We start from the raw sequence: 23,574 nt of genomic DNA on the forward strand, positions 1-23,574 counted from the left end.
CCCAACTGTATTCCAAAGTAGCTGCACCATTTCACATCCCCACCAGCAGTGTATGAGGATTCCAATTTCCCCACGTCTTCATTTACACTTGTATTATTTTTGTGATTATAACAATCCTTGTAGGTTATAAAGTGATATGTCACTGTGGTTTTGCTTTTCATTTCCCTGATTGCTAATGATGTTGAGCATCTTTTCATGTTTTTTTTTCCTATTTGTCTGTCTTCTTTAGAAAAATGCATATTCAGATCTTTTGCCCATTTTTTAATTGTTTGTCTTTTTGTGTTGAGTTGGAAAAATTCTTTTTATATTCTAGATAGAAGCCCCTTATCAGATATATGATTTACAAATTAACTTTTACTCTGAGTCATCATTTCACTTTCTTTTCTTTCTTTTCTTTTTTTTTTTCATTTCACTTTCTTGATCGTGTCCTTTGAGGCACAAAAAGTTTTGATTTTGATGAAGTTGAATTTATGTTTTTCTTTTGAAATTTGTGCTTTTAGCATCATCTCTAAGAAACCATTGCCTAAACCAGGGTCTTCAAGATTTATGCCTTTGTTTTCTTCTAGGAATTTTATATTAGCTCTTACATATAAATCTCTGATCAATTTTGAGTAAATTTTCATATATGGGGTGAGGGAGGGGTTAAATTTTATTCTTTTGCAGTGTAAATATCTAGTTGTCCCAAATCACTTGTTGGAAAACCTTTTATTTCCCCCACTGAATTATCTTTGCACCTGATCGAAAATCAACTGACTGAATGGGAGGGTTTATTTCTGGACTCTTTATTCTATTGCTCTGTATGATTGCTGTATATGATTATATATTCTTATACTGTTTTCATGTAGCTTTCTGGAAAGTTTTGAATCAAGAAAGTATGAGTCCTCCACATTTGTTCTTTTTCAAGGTTTTAATTTTTTTTAATTTTATTTATTGTTTCCATTCTGGTCTCCTTGAATTTCCATATAGATATTAGAATCAGCTTGTTAATTTCTGCAAAGAAGAAGGTTTTGATTTTGTATTCTGTGATTTCTTTCATCAATGTTTTGTAGTTTTCAAAGCATATAATTTGGATTTCTTTTGTTAAATTTATTCCTAAGTATTTAATTCTTTTAAAGCTATTGTAATTACAGTTGTTTTCTTAATTTCATTTCATACTGTCCCTTGCAAATGTATAGAAACATTAGTGATTTTTGTGTACTGATTTATATCCTACAACCTTGGTGAATTTGTTTTTTAATTCTAATGGTTTTAAAATGGATTCCTTGCGATGTTCTCTATATAAGATCATGCCATCTACAAATTGAAGTAGTGCATTTCCCTTTTTTTTTTTTAAAGATCTTATTTATTTATTCATGAGAGACACAGAGCGAGAGAGAGGGAGGCAGAGACATAGGCAGAGGGAGAAGCAGGCTCCATGCAGGGAGCCTGACGTGGGACTCAATCCCGGGTCTCCAGGGTCAGGCCCTGGGCCAAAGGCAGCGCTAAACCACTGAGCCACCCAGGCTGCCTGAGGTAGTGCATTTCCAATTTAGATGCCTTTTAATTCATCTTTTTTTCCTACTTGCCATGGCTAGACTCTGCAGCACAATCTTAAATAGAATTGGTGAGAGCAGAAATCCGCAGAAATCCTCTTGTTTCTCATTTTATTTTATTTATATTTTTTAAGATTTTATTTATTTATTCATGAAAGACAGACAGAGAGAGAGAGAGAGAGAGAAAAGCAGAGACACAGGCAGAGGGAGAAGCAGGCTCCATGAAGGGAGCCTGATGTGGGACTTGATCCCTGGACTCCAGGATCACGCCCTGGGCTGAAGGCAGGAGCTAAACCGCTGAGCCACCCAGGGATCCCCTAGTTTCTCATTTTAGAGGAAAACCATTCAGTATTTCACCATTGAGTATGATCTCAGCTGTGAGTTTTCTTTTTTCTTTTTTGTAAGATATTATTTATTTATTCATGAGAGACACAAAGAGAGAAGCAGAGACACAGGCAGAGGGAGAAGCAGACTCCCTGTGGGGAGCCCGATGCAGGACTTGATCCCAGGACCCTGGGATCACGACCTGAACCAAAGGCAGATGCTCAACCACTGAGCCACCCAGGCACCCACTTTGTTTTTAAGATTTTATTTATATATTTATTTATTCATTCATTCATCTGTGAGTTTTCATAGATGCCCTTCATTGGATTGAGGACGTTTTCTTCTATTCCTAGTTTGGTGAGTTATCTGATTCGTCCAAGACATTATCTGTTGTGTTTACTTGCTCCTGCATTCCTCCTAGCTTAGTCTTAAATTATATCATTTTTATTTTACTTCTCATTCTGTAACAATTTTTGTCACCTTTCTTTTCAAATTTTCCTTTTCTCCAATCACTTCATCTTTGAGTTTTCCCTAATTCTAATTTGTCATTCTTTTCTATCATTGTATTCATTTCGTTTATATCACTTCTAAATATATATATATATATATATATATATATTTTTTTTTTTTTTTTTACCTTTTTGTGGGCATGTCTCTTTGACAATTTTTACTGTTCGTAGGGATCTTATTTTGCTCCCTTCTCTCTCTCTCTCTCTCTCTCATTGCATAACTTTGTATGGGACTCAACTCTGCTATTTCTGATGTGAATTTTTAAGGGAAACAAATTTTCTAGTATTTTTAGAGTGGCAGTAGTTATTTTGGGAACATTTTCTAATTTTGTGATTCTTGTGCTTCTGTTCTTAGACCACTCGGCCAATCACCCCTTCTCTCTTCTGTTCTTTACATGATACTTATCTGGACCTTCTCTTTCTTTCCTTTCTGTTGTCCCTGCCTGTTCAAATGAGATTTTACCCCAATAATTTCTTCTTGTTGTGAAGCTTTGTCCTGAAAGAGTCCTTTGGTGGAACCCCCCAGGGTAAGCCGCTCTCTCAGGTGGCTGTGGGGCCCTCATTGCAAGGGTTCTTCATTCTCAGGGTGGCCAGACGCCTTGCTGACTTTCCTTCCTCCTGCACAAATGATGGTCCTATGTGGGTCTTACGGCTATGGGAGCTGTGGCTCCTCATATTTTGTGGCTTGTGGGGCCTGTCTTGTTACCTAGTTTGCTGCACATGTTGTCCATGAGTTTTTGGGTTTTGTTATCAGAGTTGCCCTACAAGTTCTTTATGAGAGGATTCAAGAAGATTTAAACACCCTGCCTTCACAACTGCCATCTTCACAGAATCATTGTGAACCTCTTACTATCCTTTCTGTTTTGAGGCAGGTTATAAAAGAAGCAAATAAGTAACGCCTAACATTCTTCAGATACTTTATCAGCTTCTATGTTACACATAAGTAAATATATACAGATATACCCTCATCAAAAAAGAAATCTGGTTCTGCTTTTGCAGTTCCTGAGAGGATGCTTGCTTATTAATTAGCTCTTTAAAGACAGTATTTTGGTTTTTGCTCCTCCCTATTTCTAGGAAGGACAGCACTGTCAGTATTTCCAAAGGTGAGACTTTGATATGATCTCAAACCAGAGAGGCATGTTTCATTTCTTGTCTATTCCTTCACTCAACTGCTTTTCCTCACCCATGTGACCTTGGGCCTATCCTCATTGAAAGTAGAGAATGGTGGGGTGGGGTCATGCTGTCAATATCCTCAGGGACCACTTGTCAGTCTTCTCTTTAAAAAAAAAAAAAAAAAAAAAAGATTTTATTCATTTATTCATGGGGGAAGGGGGTAGAGACACAGGCAGAGGGAGAAACAGGTTCCCCTCAGGAAGCCCGATGTGGGGCTTGATCCAGGGACCCCGGGATCACGCCCTGAGCCAAAGGATGACACTCAACTGCTGAGCCACCCAGGTGTCCCTTGCCAGTCTTTTCTAGGAGACTTGATAATCTTAATATCACAAATACAGACATATATGTGAATTTTGCTATCAGCTCCAGTGTTTCTTTCAATGGGTGTATCCCAACTGAGTAGTGTACTTTGGCAATACTGTGTGAATGTTAAGCAAGAATTAACCTTTGTGCTTCTAGAGCCTATTATGCATACTTTGAGAAATGATGATTCCACACTTCTAGAATAGTCCTTTTGCATTCAGTCCTTGAGTCCATATTTTTCCATTATTCTCTCACATAAAAAGTCATTCTCAATAATTTTATTTGTATAATGTATTTTTTCTACCTCTAAGTTAGCATGCCATTTTTCCCTGTGATTTTAGTCTGTTTCCATCTGACCACATTCTCAAATTACCACGATCACATGGAATTCAGAGCATATCCTCAAAGGCAGTAAAAAAACGGTTTTGGCCCTGAGGTATTGATATCCAGGCTTACATTCAAATATTCAATCATGCTACTGATGAAGTTAGTAAACAATGCTGAATCAGAAGTGTTCAATTGTATATTTACAATTTATTGCTACACTCTTTTATGAAACCCTTTGATGGAATAGTTGCAATACAATTGTAAAGTTGCTTCTGGAACCTGTGTAGATAGTGCCATGCTAAGCATGGAAGTGTTACCGGTCAATACTGTTGAAGGAAGGAAAGACCAAAGAAGGAAAGGGAGACAGGCACAGGCACGTAGGAACAAAGGAGGGAAGGAGCTCTGGTATGTAGATGGGTGCTAAGTGATGATATCCTGGAGTCCTTGCAAAATGCCCTTAGGGGATCCCTGGGTGGCTCAGTGGTTTAGCGCCTGCCTTTGGCCCAGGGTGTGATCCTGGAGTCCCAGGATCAAGTCCCACATCAGGATCCCTGCATGGAGCCTGCTTCTCCCTCTGCCTATGTCTCTGCCTCTTTCTCTCTCTCTGTATCTCTCATGAATAAATAAATAAAATCTTTAAAAAATACCCTTAAAAATTAATAGCTTATTTTTTAGGTGGTGCCTGGGTGGCTCAGTCAGCCAAGTGTCTGCCTTTGGTTCAGGTCATGACGTCAGGGTCCTAGGATAGAGCCTCCCCCACCCCGCCCTGCATCGAGCTCCCTGCTTTTCCCTCTCCCTCTGCCTGCTACTCTCCTGCTTGTGCTCCCTCTCTCTGTCAAATAAATAAATAAAATCTTTTAAAAAATAGCTTCTCTTTTATTCCTTTGTAGGAAAATGCTAAATGAAGGTAGCAATATTTCATTTAAGCAAAACGCTGAAGAACCCTTATGCTATACAAACAAGTGCAAAATCAGCAAATACCCTCTGCTATGGGGAAAAACTGAGAAAACCAGATTTTTTCAAAAGAAAAACTAAAGGGTTAAAATTGTGCTTTTATAGACTATCATGGTTTTAGATTAAAAGTAAGAATCGGTGAAAATATTTTATGAAGTTTACCATTTCCTTTTAAGTGGATTATGCAGATGTTCTTAAAGCTAACACATCTTCCATTAAAAAAAAAAAAAAAACTTTCCTGGGATTCTTTTATTTTATAGCTCATCTTTGAAGCCGAATTAAGCTGTAATTGCTGTGTCACACGGAACTCTTTTCCTGTCAACAAACATTAAATCAAAAGATAAGATTTTTATTTTCAATGACTTTTGTTTATTAGGATTGTACAAATATAGTCAAACCTCATTGTGTAATGGTTTATTCTCACATGGATTCGGATACCCTGGTGACCAAAGAAGAGTTTTATTTGATAAATTGATTTCATAAGTCAGAAAGTTTGTTTCTTCCTGTTCCCAATGAGCATTACCTTACGATTCTGCTATAAATATATGTGAGTCTGTCTTTGGGTTTTTCAAAATGAAGAGTTTAAATATAAACCCTGTAGATTTTCAAGTATTATATAATTTATTGCCCAATTCTCTTTCCGCTTGACTTAATAATTGTTGAGCTTTCAGTACTATTTAGCAAACCAAATATTCAGCTGTATGTGCTTCCTTGTCCCATGTGGCCATTCTACAAGTATTTTAGATGATCTTAAATATGATAGGTGGCCAATACCTGGGTTTCCCATGCAGGTGCACACATCTCCACTGTGTAAATGTGTTTACTGGTTTGTCTCTTGCCTCCTTGAGGCTAGTGACTAATGTGCCCATTTCTAAGTCCCAAATGCCTAGGACTGTTCCTGGCAGAGAGGAGACATTCGATTAATATTTGTTGAGTGAAATAAAATTTAAACTTTATGGAGGACACTAGACCTTTCTTCAGTCATGACCTTGAGTCTCATTATTTTGTGCATTATGAATAGTATTCTCTCTTTCCCGAACACTAAAACACCATGAACATTGAAGACACTAAACTATAGTAAAAATCTAGAGATAAAAGAAAACATCTCCTGACTGTTGGTGGACATATTATGTGATGGTCTTTGTACAAGGTACTCTTTGTAACCTGGCATGCAGCATTTTTCATCAGTGCATCTTACATACTGATAAGTCACTGCAATGACATCAGGAGGATGATAGGGTGGAAGGATGACTCAGCAGGGAAACACAGACATTGCTATGGAAGGTATCGATCCCATGACTCTGGAGAATGTCACAAATGGTGAAATCGTTGCTTTTGTCAGGCAGAGTTCACAATGGTTTAATAATATGTTAGACTTGGAATTATTGTATTCCCTGTGGTCATAAAATGGGTTGATCAAATTCATATCTTTATTTCCTGAATATTTTTTTTGTTAGGTTATATCTAAGAGTATAACTATGGTATTTTTTAAGCCCGTATCACTGTTATTTTCATTTTGAAACTTGGCTTTAAATGCTTGAAGAATGAGAAATAATTCGAGTATGACGGCTTTAACAAACATAGTTGCCTATGACTATGATGGGTTTGTTGTGCAAGATGGCCATGTTCTGACCAAATATCAAAACAATGATCTGGTTAGTTTTATCTGGCCATTGGCCCAGAGAAACAGATTGGGCTTCTAATTTTTCTATGACTTGATATTTTTCAATGATACTTTACCAATTCTACGAAATTTTTCCTCTTCCCAGAAGTATTGAAATATGTGATACATTTCAATGCAGAAGTTCTATCTTAGGGAATTTCCTATACAGATACAAAGGTGCCTCTGTAGAAAGGCTCATGGTCAAGGAAGTCTCCTGGAACATTGCTTGTGGTCAGAGCAGACTGCAAATATGACTGTCCATCTGCAGGGCTGTGTTTGTACAAAATATGGTACATCCTCACTATAGAGCAAAATAGTTATAGACAAAATTAAAACAAAAATTGACATATTGTATATATCCTTCTTTTCTTTTTAATGAAATATCTTGGACATTCCTTCAGGTTAATACATACAGTCATTTATTATTCTTTAGCATGGATGTACCATACTTTATTAGTATATGAAGATGAGATTAAAAGGAGAGAAGAGAAAAAAAAAAAAAGGAGAGAAGAGAATGAGGATTATTATTTTTTCTTTTATATCTCTGATTTGTTATAATGAAAATGTATCACTTTTGTTGTTAAGAATATAAAGTTTAAAATATGATAGTCAATGTTTTTTTAAGAAAGCTTGTTTAAAGGCAAAGATTTTGGGCAGCCTGGGTGGCTCAGTGGTTTAACGTCACCTTCAGCCCAGGGCGTGATCCTGGAGTCCCGGGATCGAGTCCCATGTCTGGTTCCCTGCATGGAGCCTGCTTCTCCCTCTGCCTGTGTTTCTGCCTCTCTCTTTCTGTGTCTCTCATCAATAAGTAAATAAAATATTTAAAAAGAAAAAAAAAGACAAAGATTTTTAGAACTAGCTCTCTGAATATAATGAGTATTCAAGATGTTTAAATAATTTTATGACAATTTTAGGATGTGATCTTTGTTTTTGGACTCAGATCCCCAAAAAATCCCCAAGACTGATGTCATGGATCTTACAACATACCTCTTCTTCTATGGTTTTATGGTTTCAGGTTTTGCATTCAAGTCATTCCATCCATTCAGAGTCAATTTTTGTGTATGGTATGAGATAGTGATCTAGTTTCATTTTTTTTTCCAGTGGCCCTCCAGTCTTCCCAACACCATTTACTGAAGAGACTATTCTTCCTCCATTGAATATTCTTGGCACTTTTGTCATAAATTAATTGGCCACCCAAGGGTGTGTTAATTTTGGGTTCTCTATTCTCTTCCATTGGCTTATATGTTCTGTTTTTAAGGCAATACCATTCTGTTTTGATTACTATAGCTTTGTAATACAGTTTGAAATCAGGGAGCATGATGCCTCCAGTTTTGTTCTTTCTTAAGATTACTTGCTTTTTAGGGCATTTTGTGGTTCCATACATATTTTAGGATTATCTGTTTTATTTCTGTGAAAAATGCCGTTGTAATTTTCTTAGGGATTGCATTGAATCTGTAGGTTGCTTTGGATAATATGGACATTTTAACAATAGTAATTCTTCCAATTCATAGGCAAGGAATATCTTTCCATTTATTTGTGTCTTTGGTTTCTTTCATCAACATCTTAAGATTTTCAGTATATAGGTCTTTCACTTCCTTGGTTAAATTTATTCCTAGGTGTTTTATTCTTTTTTATGCAGTTGTAAATGGTATTGTTTTCTTAATTTCTCTGTCTGATAGTTTGTTGTTAATATATATAAATTCAACAGGTTTTTGTATGTTGCTTTTGTGCTCTACAACTTTACTGAATTTGTTTATTAGCGCAAATAGGTTTTGGTGGAGTTTTTAGGATTTTCCATATATAGAATCATGTTGTCCACAAACAATGACAGTCTTATTTCTGCCTTTCCAATTTGGATGTTTTATTTCTTTTTCTTGCCTAATTGCACTAGCTAGTATTTTCTTTTTTTTTTTTTTTAATTTTTATTTATTATAGTCACACAGAGAGAGAGAGAGAGGCAGAGACATAGGCAGAGGGAGAAGCAGGCTCCATGCACCGGGAGCCCGACGTAGGATTCGATCCCGGGTCTCCAGGATCACGCCCTGGGCCAAAGGCAGGCGCTAAACTGCTGCGCCACCCAGGGATCCCCTAGTATTTTCAATACTATGTTGAATAAAAGTGGTGAGAGTGAGTATCCTTTTTACTATGGAAAACTGTTTGGAAATTTTTCAAAAAAATTAAAAATAGAGCTCCAGTATGATCTAGCAATTTTATTTAGTAGTATTTATTCAATGAAAACAAAAACAGTAATTTGAAAAGATATACACACTCCTGTGTTCATTGCAGCACTATTTACAATAGTATATGGAAACAATCAAAGTGTTCCTTGATAGATGAATGGTTAGAGAAGATGTGATATATGTAATGGAATTCTACTCAGCCATAAAAAAAGAGTGAAATCTTGCCATTTGCAGCAACTTGGATGGACTTGGAAGGTGTTATGCTAAGTGAAATAAGCTAGACAGAGAAGGTGATATGATCTCACTTACATGTGGGATCTAAAAAACAAACGAACAAAACAAAGGAACACTCATGGATATAACAGAGTAGTGGTCACCCGGAGGGATGAGGTTGGGCGGTGGGTGAAATGGATAAAAAGGTAACAGACTCCCAGTTGTGAAGTGAGTAGGTCATGGGGATGTGGTGTGTAGCATGGTGACTGTAGTCAACAGTATAGTAGTGCATATTTAAAGTTTGCAAAAGAATACATCTTGAACAGTTTCATCACAAGAAGAAAAACATTTCTTTTAACTTTTTAAGGTGTTGGATGGTGACTAGATTTATTGTGGTGATCATTTCATAGTGTATATGAGAGTTGAATCATTACATTGTACACCTGAAACTAATATAATGTTGTCAATTATACCTCAATAAAAAATTAACATGTAACTACAAACTAATGAATGAATAAGTATTTGTTTTTAGTTTTCACAAACTAAATACAAAGTAGTTTCTAAAAATAACAAAACAAAACAAAACAAAAAAACCCAGTTCCCTAAGGCTTTTAGGTAAATGCAGTAGTACTGCAACAAACACATGTTTCCAGGATTAAGGAAAATAATAATTGGGATATTTAAGTCCTGGCATTTTTTTAAGTCAGTCCCAAAACTTTATGGTCACATTTATTATGTACTTGTGCATATGGATGTATGTAGAGAGTGGTCTTTCTGTAAGTGAATTGAGCAGCAGAAAAAGGAGAATGAATCCAGGAATGGCACATTGACCAAAACACCCACCATTGAACAGATAAAAATCATTCTAATTTACGTTATTCTCTTCTAGTCTTTATTCATTACATTAATACATCTTTTTCGCTGTCATTTATTACTTTGGGTAGACAGTCTTGTGATTTTTCACTATTCAGATGTCACTTAAAAAATCATATTGGCATACTTTCCCTTATCATGCTGCCCTTGTGAGACAAGCATTTTAAGTGTTACAAGGAGGTGCTGTTACTATTACAAAGGTTATTATAGGAAGGATAAAAGTACTTCGTTGGGAACAGTAGCCCCATACATGAGGAAAAAATGTAGCACAGTTCCAGAAGCATTGTAACAAGAGTGGAGGGTACATAAATGATCTCAGGTTACCAGATTAGTGCAGATAATAAAAGGCAGCATGTGAATCCTAGTTCCCTCTATGGTTATAAACTGGGAAATATAGAGGAATCTGCAGCATGGTGTACTAGGAGCAGGACAGGGTGCAAACGTATCCTGTGACCTGGTTATCTGCAGAACACTGGGATTGGGTCCAGCTACTTTGATCCTCTAGAGAAGCAAGACGGCTTTCTCATGTAAGGCTAATTTGGTGGAGTTCATAGAGAGTACAGAGTTGGGCCCTAAAGCAGGCTGTCCAGGTGACCTCAGTGCAGGGCACCCAAGGGCTTGGGTGCCTGCCATTGTCCTAATCAGAAATCCTTGATATTGCTCATATAGTGTTGTTTCTTCCCGAGATGCCGTTTTGTCACTCATCCCCAGAACAATGCTAAGGCTAACAATACTAATAATAGTAAAGTATACTGTGTTCTGATAATTTAGGGGGTTCTGTGGCTGATCCTGATATCGGCAGTAGTAATACACAGCAGGATATACGCAGTAGTAATCCTCTGTCCCTCCCAGCAGATGGTACTGTGGTTGGAAATCCTTACAGCCTTCCAGTGGAGCCATTATGCCTTTGATGCATCACTATGCCAAGGCCCAGGAGCCATGGAACATATTACCTTACTGAGAAAGGCCTGCTTAATACTGCTCTGGCACTTGCCAAAATGGTCTTCACACTGAGAGTCCCTGAGTGTGCCTTACAGAGTAATAAATTACATTACCAACAGCCGTTATGACCTCAGTGAGAGACACATGCAGCCAAGAACAGCTACATGTTACTGTCAGTTAATTAGTGTTGGTATTCATTAAAAGTGGGAGTGAGAGCCCGGAAACAATCCATTACTCATTGTGAATGGAGTCATGGGACAGCATAAAAGCTATCCAAGGAACCAGTGAAAGCCAGGACCAGGAAGCAGAATAGAGATCGACGAGTTGGTTACTTGGTTATAGTTCTTTACTCCGTGCACGCACACACACACACACTCATATGCTGAGCCCTCACTTGCACATTTGTACACACATTTTCCCTAGCTCCTATAGTTCACACTATGGTTTGAATTGTGTGCTCCCCAAAAGACATAATGAAGTCTTAACTCCTGATACCTATGAATGTGAATGTATTAGAAATAGGCTCTTTGTGAATGGACTAAGTTAAGGATGAGGTCCTACTCAATTTGAGTGGACCCTCATCCATTTGATTGGGGTCTTTATAAGAAGAGAAAAAAGAGACTCAAGGACAAGAATGTTATGTGAAGACATGGAGACGCATAGAAGCAGAGGGAAGATGGCCAGGTGCTGATTAGGGCAGAGATGACAGTTGTCCTGCCACATACCTGGGGCTCCAAGAGGCAAAGAAGAATCCTTGGGTGGGGATGAGGCCGTGGTTGGAGGGAGCATGCTCCTGCCAACACCTTGATTTCAGGCTTCTGGCCTCCGTAAGTGTGAGACAATACATTTCTGCTGTTTTAAGCCATGAGTTTGTCCTATTTTGCTATGACAACCCCAGGAAACTAGTATCATTCACTTCTATAAAATGAACACCCTCATAGGGACGGCACTTCATGTGTGTAACTCCTGACACTCTTTCACACTCGTATTTATGTCTCACTTAAAACTATTGAAGCTTAAATGCAGTCAGTGTATGCACTCCTAACCCAGTCAGCTCTTCTCAGGCTGTCTGGTTTTGCATAAAATGAAAGGTGAGTCAGAATCGCAAGGTGGGCAACGACTAAACTTCATGAACTACTTTGGAAGTAAGGAAAATGTGCCCTTTTCCTTATGATTCCTCAACCCAGAAAACAGTTGTAATAGAATTATAGTAAAAATATTTGTTTAGAATATATCTGCCTCATTACTAACCGAGTTTTGGAACCCCGATAAACTTGCCCATAAAGGAAGTAGCCGTCTGTGGGAATTTCTAAGATGGCAGATTTTAGCCAATTTGAAATTCTGGTGGGGTCAAAATGGGAGTGCTCCCAGCAAAATTAAAATCTATGATTTTCCTGTCATTCACTGTTTCTTTGCTATGTCTTAAATAAAAAGTGTTCCAAGCAAGCATTTATTTATTATTTTTTTTAAAGATTTTATCTATTCATGAGAGACACAGAGAGAGAGACAGAGACACAGGCAGAGGGAGAAACAGGCTCCATGCAGGGAGCCCGATGTGGGACTTGATCCCGGGACCCCAGGGTCACACCCTGAGCCGAAGGCAGACGTTCAACTACTGAGCCACCTGGGGGTCCCTTAAGTGAACATTTATTTTGCTTCTTTATGATAATCCATAGTTTGCCTTCATACATATAACTGATCCAAGGCTGTAGGAGCTTGCATGTGTGTGTTAGACTCTATGCTAAGTACAAATAATGCAAAGTGGCCTTTGTCATCAGAAAGTTCATTGGCTGTAGCCGGTGCTCCCCAGTGTATACTCCTGACCGTCATACTGTTCCTTTGAGCTCCCTGCTCCTGAGTCCCACTGCCTGCTTCTACATCTCCACTTGGCTACCTTAAGGGAGTTCAGACTTACAGGAAACTAACCTTTGGATATTTCTTATCACTCTCATTTTCTCTCGTGTTCCCTTTGGTGCCACCACCCATCCAAGTATGCATGCCGGTCAAAAACATGTACTCAGGCTTACTATCTCCAGCTCTCTTGACCTACCATTACTCTGGCTTTGTCTAATTAAACACCAGTATTTATTTTACCTCCTAGATATCTCTGGAGTCTGTGCCAATCTTGCCATGTCCTCTACCACCGGTTTAGCCCCCGTACCATGAGTCCCCCTCTAGCTTACTGCAGGAGCCTCCTACTGGCAGGAAGGATAGTAGGCAGGTCACTTCCACCCAACCTCTTTACACTGCAGCCAAAAGGATATTTTCAAAAAGCAAATCATAAGATGCCATCTGCTTGTTTAAAAGTACCGTGGTTTCACAGAGTCCTCAAGTAAATGCCTAACTTGGCCTAAAAGTCTCTAAATCTCAATCTACACTCCTCATTCCTTGTACTGAGAACACACACTCCCTTCTTATGGTGGGACAACTGTGCCATGCCGTTCCCATGTCGGAGTTCTCCACCGACTGTTTCTTTTGTCTTGGATGTTTTTCTCTCCTCTTCCCTTCCTTGAAAGCTTCCAGCTGACCACCACTCATCATTCAGATTCTGCCCAAACAACACTTCCTCAGGAAGGTCTTTCCTGATGTCCCAGCACAGATCAAGTATACCCCTGAGGGTATACTTATTGATCCTCTCTTTAATTAACAGCTCTCAATGCACGCCAGACACTCTTCTAGACACTTACACTCATCACTGCCATGAAGATAAGGCCTCTGCTTATATAAGCTTATGATTTAGTTGGAGGAAAAGACAATATACAAGTAAATGAACAAGAAACCACCAGATAATGTTAAGGTCAATGATAGAAATAAAACAGAACGAGGCATTGTGCTTCTCTGAGAAGGTGACATCTAAGCTTAGACTTGAGGGTCAAGAAGAAGCCAAGGGTATGAAATTTCACTGGAAGAACATTCCCAGCAGAGGTTCTAGTAGCAGAGGAAAGGCTCTGGAGAAAAGAAAGATGACTAGGGTGTGGGAATGAAGAGGATTAGTTTATATAGAAGAGATGATCTGAGACAGGATTATGAAGCTCAAATTACAGTGTTTGGATTGACTTTCTAATGCAATGAGAAGGGAGTTATGGGCTTTAAACAAGGAAATTATTTTCCCCCTTTTACATTTCCAGAAAAGCACTGTGGCTGCTGCATGCAGAAGGATTTTGGGGGTGTAGACATCTAAGTAGAGCCATCGATGGGGGCCCACTGCAAGGGTGCAAGTGAAAGACGGCGGCAGCTCGGACTGGGAGAGAGTAGCTCCAGGGCTGGAGGAAGATAAACAGAGGATGTTCACCGTAGATAGATGTCAGAGGAATTGCTGGTGGATTGGACGTGGGAGATAAAGGGAAGAGAAAACTCAGGGACTATTTCCTGATGGAACAGCTCGATGAATGATGGTAACAAACTGTGAGCTAGGGATTCCGACAAGGAACACGTTTGGAGATGGAGAAAACAAGAGTTCTGTTTTAGGCATGTCAAACTTGAAAGGTCTATTAGATGGCCAAGTGATCTGTCACATGAGCTGTGGTTTTGAAGAGTCTGGAATTTAGGTGACCGGTGATACCTGGAGTCACAAATTGGGAGACCATCAGCATATGCCTACTGTTAAAGCCACAGGTCTAGATAAAACATGAAGGACTCACGATGAGCTTGGGACATAATATTACTTGAAGGTGGAGCCAAGGATGAAGGACCAGTACCAGATGCTCGAAGGAGCTGCCTGCCCGTGAAAGAGGATAAAGCAAATGATGTGGGGTCAAGAAGGCCCAGAGTGAAAATGATCCCATTGACTTAATCCTGCTTTGGACGTTCTATCATTGTTGCACATTCAGCCAAGAGATCTAACCAACCCCTCTGTAATATATTTGGCAAAAATGTGAATCCTACTTCGACTATCAAACTTATGTTAACTTTTGCTGCCTATAGGAGATGATCACTGCCTTTGAGTTAACGGATCTCATTCTCATTAGTTAATGGACATACTAGTAGATTTTCCTCTGGCTCCCAATCCATAGTTTTGGTTGGTTCCTTCCTCCCTTCTTTTATATTTGAAACACTGATTAGGCAAAAGGTTAACTTCAAACATCTGAGGATCGTGGTCAACTATATTCCCAAGAACGCGTTGGACGAATCTAATGTTTGAAAGTAGGAAGCAGCATTCCCAGGATGTGGTTGGTAGTTTCATAGCTTTTCATTGAATATGAGTGTAGCTGGATATAGTTTAAAAGGCTCAGGAATCGTCAAGAGATGAAATTGGGAGAGCAGGGAGCAAGGGGGGCTAGTTAAAATATAACATAAATAATTTGCGTTATCAGGCATCTTCAACCTTGGGGTGTGTGTTTGCATAAACCATTGTGTGTGTGCTTAAGGGTCAAGCCCCAGCATGCTCATTTGGGGTAGCAGAAGCTTGCATCAAAACATTCATCAAAACACAGGCTGCATTCCATTTCCACAGCCCAATATCAGGATTGCCCAGAATTACATCTTTATGCCATTAGACATCTAATGCAAAGCCATCTAGGCTTTCAGCTTTCCCTGGGGACCCCTTGGGAGGAATTTCTGCCCAGAGCCGGCAACTCAGACTGATGCTTGTCAGGAATGAACCCTGGTACAAGCTTCAGGGAGGGCTTCCGTTGTCAAAACAATAATAGCTGTAATTTTCTCTCCCTCTATTTACAGGAAACAAACTCTTCCTTCCTGTCCTCTGCCTGTAGCAGAAAATAGACAAGCCAAGCAGATGTCCAGGGATGGCGGAGGAGTACTTCGGGCTGTAGCTGCCTTGGACAGAAAACAAACCTTCAGGAGAGCCTTGGGGGTGGGAGGTTGGGGTGGGGAGAGGGAAGGTGATGCAGTGTTGTGTCCCGATTCCGAATGCAGGCAGCCCTTCTTGCCTTCTTTCTCCCCCTCCGATGCCCTTTGTGTCTTTCCAGCTCTTTCCTAACCACCATGAGCATGTGAACTAAATATGGCCAGGGAAGTCTCCAGCAGTCACGGTATTTTTAAACCCTTGTGCCTCCTGTGTGCAGACTCATGTGACGTAGATGAACCAGATCCAGAGAGTTTCTCATGGGAATCCAGGATGCTTCGCCATAACCGCTGGCTTGGGTTGTGCATGCCTTTGGCCTTGGTTAATGCGGCCCTTGGGGTTTCATTTCACATCTTTGAGACTTGGGAAGCAGCAGACCCTGTGAGTGTGGCAGGAATGTGCTGGGGAGGCTATCTTCATGGTTCCCCACAAGGATGGCCACCTTGGGTCTGTGAAAACTTGCTGGCTGGGTAACTGGAGCCCAGCCTGGGAAGGGGGTATAATACCTGGGGCATCTTAATGCGGACATGGGCCTTAGTGACAGGAAGGGGTTCTCACAACATTCGAACAGCCCTTCATGTTCAAACCCTCACTGTTGTGGCTGTCTTGTCTTGTTTTGTTGTCCTCACACATTATCCAGCTTTAGTTGTGATGTTCTATACATGCCCCATCCCTTCCCTTCCAGCATTACTGTTTATTTCTAGTTCTGATGCTCCTGTTCAGATCCTTTTCTCCACTGAAAACTTGTTTCACAATGTCCTGGAATAGAAAATATTTTTTTCTTTAAAGAAATATCTTTATTTTCAAGCAATCTCTTCATCAGTATTAAAGTATATTTGAGGATAAAACGACAGGGAAACCACTCACAAATGTACTGAGTGAGAAGGATGACCTTTAAGACAACTATCGAATAATGAAATTGTCACCACGCGTGTGGTTTCGTGCCAGAGTACGAAGTGCAGTTAGTCCTCAAAGTCACACGTTGCACAACTCTACATGTCACTATTCACACTAAAGATTGAATTTGATGTGAGAATTTCCTGATGAGTGTCAGTCAAGCATCTTGAAGGAAGGGGCCTTTTTTCTATTTTGTGCAAAAGAACCATATGGACTAGCAGTATCCACTTTTCCTTTTTTCCCTAGTGCCCTTTACCTGCTATAATCACTGCTGTTTACTGAGTGCCGACCTTGTATCAGATGCTAATATAATCAGTGTTGTGCTTGTAATCCCAACTCTGAAAAAAAAAAAAGCTCTGGATTGCAGAGTTTGCCAATTTCCATGGTGTAAATATACCCCCTTTGGCCAAGTTCAAGCTACCAAAGTTCTTGAGAGTAAATGCGGAATGAAAAGGAGATGACCACAGTTGGTTTCCTGAGCCAGAGGGAGTCAGCTCCAGCATAGTGCTGTCAGTTTGAAGAATCAACTGCCTCAAGGGTTAATAAGCATTAGTTACTCTAGAAAGTGATACTATTCTTATTCTTTCTCATCCAGATAAGGAAATTGAGGCATTGGCAAGTCATGTGACTCTGCCCAAGATGCAGGCCAGTAAGCTATGGAGTCAGGTTTAAATCCCCGACAGCTGGACACTAGTGCCCACGCACCTCAGCCCCACATCATACTGCAAGTGGTAGTGCAAACGCTCCACAAATTATTTCCGGTTGAGGAAATGTTGATTTCAAGAAGTGTCTATGGCTTTAAGTATGGTATTTGTCAGGGTTCCACCAGAGGAAGAACCAGCAATATGTTACATATTACAGATCATGTGTATACATATATTAAGAGATTTATTGCAAGGAATTGGCTTATGCGGTTGTGGGGGCTGGCCGGGCAAGTCAGAGCTGCAGAGGGCAAGGCAATAGGAAGGGCAGGCCCAAATTTTGGAGCAGGAGCTGACACCACAGTCTGCAGGTAGAATTTCTTCCTTAGGGAAACATCAATTCTCTTTTTAGGACCCTTCAACTGGTTGGATCAGCCTCACTCACATTATCTGGGATAATCCTCATTACATAAAGCGAACGGATTGTAGACTTTAATCACAGCTAACAAAAATACCCTCACAGAAACATCTATGTTCATGTTTGATCGAATAACTGGGGATGCTAGCCTAGCTAAATTGTCATATAAAATTTTATGAATTGAATTATGTTCCGCATAAAGTAATGTTGAGGTCTTAGCCTCTGGGTGAATGTGACTTTATTTGGAAAGAGGGTTTTTGCAGATGTAAGCAAGTTAAGATGAGGTCATATTGGAGCAGAGTGGGCCCTGAATTGAATATGACTGGTGTCCGTGTAAGAAGAGGATAAAAGTTTGGACACAGAAATATAGCGAGAAGGCCACGTGACAACGGAAGCCAACACTGGAGTGATGGACCAACAAAACAAAGAATGCCAACAGTTCGTGGAAAACACCAGAAGACAGGAAGAAGCAAGGAAGGATCCTTCCTTAGAGTCTTCAGAGGGAGCATGGACCTGCTAACACCTTGATTATAGACTTCCGACCCCGAGATCTGTGAAACAGTAAGTTTCTGTTGTTTGAAGCCACCTAGTTTGTGGTTCTTCTTTTTTCATGATAGCCCTAGGAAATTAACCCAGTAGGGACCTTAAAGATAACACTAGATGATAATAAATCCAAATAACGTCTACTTTACCAACATCCAAAACTTCAATTTTTTAAAAAAAGTATGCTTAGCAGGATGTGGCATTCTCAGCAGTAACATCTTTGTGGGTCATTTCAAGTTTGATGTGTATCTGTAAACTAATTTGAACATTTTTTTTAAACAATATTGCATTAGTTTCAGCTATACAGCATAAAGATTCAACATTTTTATATATTATAAAGCGATCACCATGATAAGTCTACCAAATAGCTTTTATTTAATTAAATACATGATGGAATTTATACACATTTCTATCAAAACAATCACTTGTGGAAATATTTCACTTAAGCCAATAGGACTGATACTGTAAAAGCATCTTCAGCAGTGCACTGAAATAAATATTTATGGATAAATGAGGATTAAGTTCATTCAGTGCTTTCAGGGCCTGTTATTCATTCTTTGGACTTCTATTAGTGTCAACAATTCCTTTTAAGGCTAAATATGATTTGAGGGAATGGTCCAGATTGGGTCAAATTGATGTGATGGGGAACTACAATGGATTCAATTAATTTTTGCCTGTGACCTATAAACTGTTTCTGAGAGCCTTTCCCGAACAGAAGAAACAAGACCATTTTCAGTCATCATAGTAACATTAGAATAAATGTATAGAAACATCTCACAAGGCAATAGCTTTGAAGGGCAACAATCCTCGGCATAGCAAAGTTTGGGGGGTTTTTGTGGGTTTTTTTGGTTTTGGTTTGGGGTTCATCCTGCAATGTTATAATCACATCTGTAATATCATGGCAGCAGGTCAAGTGAATTATCAGACTTTGATGCAATCCAGTTAAAGACATTTCACCTGGAGAGATCTATATGGTTGTACAAGACGGAATTAGACTCGTTCCAAAATCCAAGGCTCATTCGCCCCCAGAGATTAATCGTAACATTGGAATTCTGTGCACATGGGTAGCGATGGAGTTTCCATTCTGCATATTTGATGCCTTCCACTGTATGCAATCAAGTTTCTTGAGCACTTGCTGTCTATCAACAGATACTGTTCTTTTCATTCCCGTTTGTTACATAGGAGGGAATAAATACACCTAGGTGAAGTAACTCACCACGACTAGGCAGTGGCAGATCTAGGATCTGATCCTAGGCGGTCTGACTACAGAGCCGTTCCTTTCAACCTTCTTGGTAGGGGAAGAGCATGGAAATCACATCCAACAACATTTAGTGCACTTCATGTGTTTCTTTAAAAGTAGTTTTTAGTCTTTAGCATCAGACCAATCACAGTGATGGAGACTTTATTTGGTGAGTGTATGGGTTGATTGTCTAAAAGCAAAGCGAAAGATAAAAATGATTTTATGCAATTAAACTACTAAAAACTGTAAAGTAAAACTAAAAACCTCACATACCCTTTAATGTTTCATCTTTACTGGGTGCCTGCTATGTGCTGTCCCCAACTACGCTATCATATCGGATCAAGGCCAAAGCAGCAACGAATGGCTAGGCCAGGTTCTGAGGAGGTGCCTCCTACTGAGTTTCATGGATGGGATGATTCAGGAGCTCTGTAGATTCCAGCGGAAGGCCTTGCAGGCTTACAGGGTATGGATAGAGACCTGGGTCCCCTTTCTTCAGCTAAGACTCCTTGGCCTCACGACTCGTTCCCTGTGAGATGCGTTGACACTACATGATGTTACAGACATGACTGATAACCATTTCTGTTTGCATGTCTCTTTGATTCAGAAGACCAGATCAAACATTTTATTTTAGAAATGAAGAGAGGAAAGAAAGCCCTGACAAGCTCTATAAGTGGGCATTTTTAGGACATTAAACATTCAGCCGACTTTCTCCATATTTGATGCCTTACTATCTTATTTGCTTCAGAAACATGCCACAGTACAGGGGTGATACCAGAAACACTTGGACATATTTCAAATTGAATTATCTTCATTCCTTTTTATTTGAATACAGCATGAGAAAATTGAGCTCCGAAATGCTCCTCCTGGGTATGCCTTGACAAAGAGCATTCTTGTTTCCCTGAAGCCAAGAGGACTGTGAGAAAGGGCAAGAAGCGCCTGCTCTATTTTCAGGAGGAGCGCTTCACTGCAAGAGTGGGTTTTCTCATGGCTGTCACTTGACAAGGGAATTCCATGGGTCAAGCCTATAGTTAAATCAATTGCATGCCTATATGGGAAAGGCTGTGCTTATCAAGCTTTCCAGTGTAAATAACATGAGTCTGGACTCTTTCACATGCATTCAGGTATTCCAATTATTTCAAAATATGTCTTAAGATTATGGCCACCAAATATTTTGAACTCTGCTAAGGATAAAATCAATTGCACACTTTTCTAAGATACTGAAAAATTAGTTACACCCAGACTGCATCTCTACCTGTTATGGTTCATACCTCTTAGATCTGAGATGCGTCTTTCAAACATTCCTTTTAGCTGTTATACTTAGAACTAATACACCCCCTGGGCCCTAGTGGTTTGCTGCTACGGTGTTGAAATGTTCTGTTTTGTGACTGAATTTTCACTTGGTCTTAGGATTATCAACTTGGAAAAGAAACAATTCAAAATTGATTTAGGAGAAGGTAACTGCTTGGACTGAATTAACTGGCTTGTTCAATCCAATCACTCTTTTGAATATTCTAGTAGTAGATCTAATCCAGTCATCTACCTCCTCAAAAACAGGCTACCGAATAAAAATCACATGTCTCAGTCTGCTAAGATCCCACTTTTTCCTTTTTTCTATTGCTCCAGAGAAACCCATTAAGCCATAGTCATCATCTGGCCTCTATGCTTTAGGCAAAGGTAGACTGCTGTATCTCACATCCCCTGTAGAAAAACAAAGGCTCTGGTGTGCCAACATATGTAAAGTATTTTTATTTTAGAATATATGTTAAGTTAGGATTAAGTGCAGCTGCTAATAACAGAGCCTCCGAGAGTGGACTAGTTTAAGAATCTGTTGTCTTGCATTTTGAAAGTCCAGAGGTATTTGGTGCAAGGTGGTGTGGATCCTATAAAGAAGTCAGGGACCCAGGCTCCTTCTCTCCTGCTGCTCTTCCGTCTGTTCTCAAGGTCATGAGTGGGCTGAGGGAGCTGGGGCTGGAGCCATTCACCTCAAGTTAGAGGAAACAACAAGAAGAGAAGGGGTGCCCCTCCTTTCTAAAGAGCCTTGAGTAGGTGCCGCACAGCACTCCCACCTCCATCTCATTACCCTGGACATGGTCACAAGGCCACATACTAGGTGGGCTAGGAAACACAATTTCTCAAATGAACACATTCAAGTTTCTGTTGTAAGTAAAAAGGAAAGATGGGTATTAGAGGTGATGAGCAAGTGCCGGACCATCAGTATTCAAACAAAAGTTATGAGAGAACATTTTGGCATCCATTCAAGATTCAATAAATCAATCTTCATTGATTAAATCAAGACACTGACCTATGCACTGAGGATTCAAAGACAAAAATAACATACTTCCTGTTCTTAGGGAAGCTATATGGTCTAATGAAGAGGATATTCACGTTCACTTCCATAGATGCTCGTGAAATAGAGATATGTGAAGATTTCTATGAGAACAACTAAGATAAGCTTCCTACTCAGGCAAAAGTGAGGGAAAGGAAGAAGTCTTTATGAAAGCCATGAAAGAAAACTTTTGGAAAGGGAGAAGTACTCTTCGGTGACAATATGTTGCTCAGAGGTCAAAGAAAGCAAAGACAGAAAAGATGTCAATCAGCCTTATTAACAAAGGAGGTCTTCAGTGAGCTTGGGGAGCATTGTTTCAGAGGAGTGGAGAGAAGACCGTCTAGTAGGGTAGGGTTAATAATGAAAGAGAGAAATATGTAGAAAACTCTTGAAGAAACCTAGCTAAAAAGAGGGAAAGAGAGGGAACATGGTAGTTAAAGAGGTCTAGGGCAGGGAGAGGTTTTTAAGGCTAGGGAAAATAGGAGAGTATTTCAATACTACCAAGAAAGTGCAAATGGGCGGAGGATGGGGGAGAAGGGAGCTTAGTTTCTGAAATGGTAGAAATAAAACTAAAATCTAATGCCAAGGCATGGCCATAAAACTGAGGAACATGTCTGGAGATGATTTCATATTTTCTGTGAAGTAGAATTTACAGTTCCAAGATACAGGAAGAGAGTCATGGAGAAGAGTGATACCTTTTAAAATAGCTATTACTGGCAACGCGACCAGCAGGAATGGATGAAGGAAAAGAAAGAGGAAGAGTGAGAAGTACAGAAGGTCATACTGTGAAAATCCCCTCCCGACCCTGTCCCCAGGCATCCAGAGCCTTACCACAAGAGGCAATTACTGTCATTAGTTTCTTGTGTATGTTTTCAGAGTATCTACACCAACACAAGCAAATACCTATACTTATCCCTTCTCCTTTTTTACACAATGGTGTATACTATACACAATATTTACCCTGCCTTCAATGACTTACATATACACAGGAGTCCTACTACTCCCCAAATCTCTGAGGTACAATTATTAACTTCTCTTCATTCCCTTCCAACCAAGGTGATCGCATTTAAAAGATGTTGTCGTGCTATAGCTGATAAGCACCCAAAGCAGAAAAATGGATTCCAGAATCCATACTGGTTTTGTATTAAATTTGCAACTGTTGGGGCACCGGGTGGCTCAATTAGTTAACCATCTGCCTTCAATTTAGGGCATGATCCTGGAGCCCAGGAATCGGGCCCCGTTTCAGATGCCCTGCTCAGCAGGGAATCTGCTTCTCTCTCTCTCTCTCTCTCTCTGCTCCTCTCCTTGCTCCTTCTCTCTCTCTCTCTCTTCCTCACTTTCTCTCTCCCTCAAATAAATAAATGAAATCTTTAAAAAAATTTTGCAACTTTTCTCCCAATCAGAAAATAAGTCCAAGAGAGAAATGCACTCAGAAGTTATGAGTGATGTGAATGCTCCAACTATGCTAGATGCATCAGTAAATGTCCTAGTGCTGTGTCCCATTTCTATTTTGAAATTGTGTCAAAGACCTATTGATAGGTAGCACAATTAGAAGATTCCAGTTATGTATGGCTTTCAAAAGCCACTTAACTCTGTTCTTTAGGAAGATAGCTTTCTTATGCTTCTTTCAGAAAGAAAAAAAGCTTTCTGAATCCTCTTTGCTCATTTTAGGTTACTCTCCCCCTCTGATTTACATGTCAACCTTACTGAAT

General features: G+C 39.7%; 1 protein-coding gene across 3 annotated transcripts in view; it reads left to right on the top strand.

The window, feature by feature from the left end:
• Nucleotides 1–17,059, top strand: part of LOC140636996 (uncharacterized) — a 38,423-nt gene extending 21,364 nt beyond the window's left edge. For all 3 annotated transcript variants that reach the window (XR_012034256.1, XR_012034258.1, XM_072832945.1), the window contains exon 9: nucleotides 15,671–17,059. Coding sequence is in view for 1 of the 3 variants with exons in the window: in XM_072832945.1 (XP_072689046.1) it covers nucleotides 15,671–15,932 (262 nt within the window). In the remaining 2 variants the exon portion in view is untranslated. The remainder of the gene's footprint in view (nucleotides 1–15,670) is intronic.
• Nucleotides 17,060–23,574: the final 6,515 nt, after the last annotated feature.

This window comes from Canis lupus, chromosome 1, assembly GCF_048164855.1.
Source record: "Canis lupus baileyi chromosome 1, mCanLup2.hap1, whole genome shotgun sequence".
NCBI lineage: Eukaryota > Metazoa > Chordata > Mammalia > Carnivora > Canidae > Canis > Canis lupus.